Below are 3,374 nucleotides of genomic sequence, written 5' to 3' on the forward strand. Positions count from 1 at the left end.
CTCTTGACTTTTCCTAATCATATAAAAAAAAAATTGGTTCAAGGACATGCATTGTCACATCAAATAAAACACGAACGTGGAACCTTCTTAATAAATAGAGCTGCAGGCTCTATGGTGGTAACTGTTCGTGTAGTATACGTTATCAATGAGTACAATAATGCGTATATTTGCGATGGTTCCAAAAACGGCTAGGGCACCTTCCACGAAGGAGAACATCTCAATAACTCAGTGAAAATGATCGCAATTATTTCAATGGAAGCTGCTATAAGCTCCACAACAGAAACATTCACATCAAATTAATGACACTGCCACGTGTCATCATTTTCTCACAGGCTTTAATTCAGAGGAGGTACTTAAACAGTTAAACTTGAACAGTTGACATACAAAATTATTGGACATAAAGATAACCATATATAGAATTTGTGGGTGTTAATTATGTAAATAATATATTTGATTATACAGATATCATTTTACTATTTAATATATTACCTTTTCCCCTGTTTACGTACTCACTTTATAAAAATAGCTATTTCTATTTATTTAGTTGTTAGAAAGTGTAAGATCATATTAATTATATCTTCTTTAATTACATTACTCAATAATTCTTAAATATAATGAATTAAAATTAAACACAGATAAGAATAAAATAAAATAAATTTAAAAGTAAAAAAATAACTATATCATTAATATAGAGTTTAATTTTCATATATTATTAGTGTGAGAAAATGTATATTGCCAATAAATTAGAACAACAATGTATTTTTTTAAATTAACTATTATAAAAATTAAAACAAACTTGTTGTGCACAATAATTTATAATTAGATAATAATATACAAAACTTGATAATCTATAATCAAATAGTAGTGTAAAAACTTTATTGCATTATCAATTTAGATCATATTTAATAAACTTCTTGATAAATATTTATGTAAAAAGAAAATAACAACAAAAAATAAATTGAATTTATCTCATAAATTAAAACCAACCTATATAGTTGATATTTCAACAATCAGAAAATTTTAATGAAAAAAATATCTCTAAATATTAAATTGCATAAGATAATTTTAATTTATCAGAAAAACTAAACTTATTTCATTTTTTTATTTTTTTTTATAAATACTTATAAAAATTTTAACATCAAATTTTCTAATTAAATTAATTTATAATGTTTTACTTCTTAGAAAGGAACATAGAGTATCCTAATAAACCTTAGAATTAAAAAAATAACAAATAAATTTCAGAAATTGAAATCTAATTATAATATTAGTTCTTGTCATTAATTTTGTTATCTATAACGGGATATAAAATGGAATATGAAATTTTAGTGTACATAATTTAGTATCCATTTTTCCACCTGTAACAACAATATCCATAAATTTCTAATTTTCTCTCTCATTGTTTTATCTCAATAATTATTGTTACAAATCACCCATTAATAATAGTAAGTTTTCTCCTTTTTTAACTATTTCTTTTTTCATTTGCATGGTTTAAATTTAAAATTTTATTTAAAAAAAATCGATTTTAGTCTCATTTACACTAATAGAGACTATTGGTTCATGCCGGAGACTATAATAATAATAATAATATAGTAATTTTAATCTGATATATTCATTTAATATTTTTCAAATTTTGAAAGCTATTACAACAAAATTCAACAATTTTAGGAGACTGAAATAGTACTATAGCTAGTGTACTCAGAAAAACATATACTACTGCATATACATGTATAGGTAATATTAAAAGTCCCATATATATATATATATATAAAATATTTGGTTGGCTGTTTGTGAATAATTCAGCATATATAAACAGAGGCCCAGCTTCTATGACAAGCTACCATTATCATCTCTCTGCACACAGTGTCTCTAACAACCACCACCTCTCTTCCTGAGAGAAATATTCGGCGACTGAAACACAGAGTGAGTTTAATTCAACTGCCCTAACTCCTGAGAGAGAGATGGAGCAGGACTACCTCTTGGACTTTGAGGACTACTTCCCTTCTATGATTGCACGCATGGGAGCGGAAGGGTTCATTGGAGAGCTCTGCAACGGGTTCCGCTTGCTCATGGACGTGAATAAGGGCCTCATCACCTTCGAGAGCCTCAAGCTCAACTGCTACCTGCTCGGCCTCGACGTCATGGACGACGAGCTCGCCTGCATGCTCATGGAGGGCGATTTGGACGGCGATGGCGCTCTAAGCCAAATGGAGTTTTGCATTCTCATGTTTAGGCTCAGCTCTTGCTTGTGCACTCCTCACGGTGGTGGTGGTGGTGATGGTGGTAGTGGTGGTAGTGGTGGGGATCCCATGTTGATGAATGTAATGTAAAAATACTATTACTATTACTCTCTTCTTCTTCTTTTTTTGTTGTAAAATAGTTGCATTTAAGATTTGAACGATCTCATGCATATTATCTCAAACCCCCCCTGCTAGTAGGCTGACCCTGCTGATTCTCATCCTTCTCCTCCTCTCTGTTTTAATTTCTCTTACTCAATTGCATAGCATTTTCCTTAATTGGGCTTAGAGAATTCTTCAATTTCAGAGAAGAATTAATGATGCTGTTGTGACTTTTGTCATTTGTAATTCAAATAAAAAAATGTCCTTCTGTAATTTCTCTCTCTTTGTTAATTTCAATGTAATGATGTGAATGATTGCCTCATTTGTGTGCATGATTGATTATTCAGTACAACTAATACTATATGAGTTACGATACATAAATTTTTCTTTATTTTAAAGTGTTGACTAGCCCTTCACATGCTATAATTTTTGTTAGATAGCAAATTGTGTGTGCTGACAAACATTTTTATAATAACAAATGCCAAGCACTGTTTCCCAAGATAACGTGTGAGAAAGCTATTGTTGGAGAAACGTCATTTTAAGCTTTCGTTCACTTCTCGTTGCCGTTTGCAGAAGTGCCAAACAGAGTAATTGAAGGGAAGCGACGCAGGCTCCCGCACATGGATTCGATCAGTTACTGATCCATACGTGCCATTTTAGAATCAAATTTAGGTTTAATTCAAGATACGGGAATCCTTAACTTTTTTTAAAAAAATCTATATAATTGAGGGAATTTTGCTGTGATTACAATTAGCTTAATTTTTTTAATAATAAGATATATAATCATTTGATACTTTTTATTTTTTTATGGTGAAAAAAAACTTAATTGAAAAGAAAGACCTAAAGATAATTAGTCAAATTTTTCAATAACAATTAGTAATTATTAAAGTTGGTAAATACCTCTTACTAAAAACATAGTTATTAAAAAAATGTGTTAGCAAATTTAAAATATTTTGTGTAATATGATTAACAATAAAGGAGAATTACTTGCCTAACTTATCCGGGGATTTCTTCGCAAAGGGTGTAAAGATTATGGAT

General features: G+C 29.6%; 1 protein-coding gene across 1 annotated transcript; it reads left to right on the forward strand.

The window, feature by feature from the left end:
- The first annotated feature begins 1,821 nt into the window (after positions 1-1,821).
- On the forward strand, positions 1,822-2,685 carry LOC114379268 (calcium-binding protein KRP1-like). The gene has a single exon (XM_028337897.1). It carries the CDS (start codon positions 1,959-1,961, stop codon positions 2,325-2,327), a length of 369 nt encoding a protein of 122 aa, XP_028193698.1. The 5' UTR covers positions 1,822-1,958; the 3' UTR covers positions 2,328-2,685.
- The last annotated feature ends 689 nt before the right edge of the window (positions 2,686-3,374 follow it).

Source organism: Glycine soja, chromosome 12 (assembly GCF_004193775.1).
Source record: "Glycine soja cultivar W05 chromosome 12, ASM419377v2, whole genome shotgun sequence".
Lineage (NCBI taxonomy): Eukaryota > Viridiplantae > Streptophyta > Magnoliopsida > Fabales > Fabaceae > Glycine > Glycine soja.

What these genes read in the sequence shown, in the direction of transcription:
- LOC114379268 (XM_028337897.1), top strand. Translation starts at nt 1,959, where the DNA reads ATGGAGCAGGACTACCTCTTGGACTTTGAGGACTACTTCCCTTCTATG.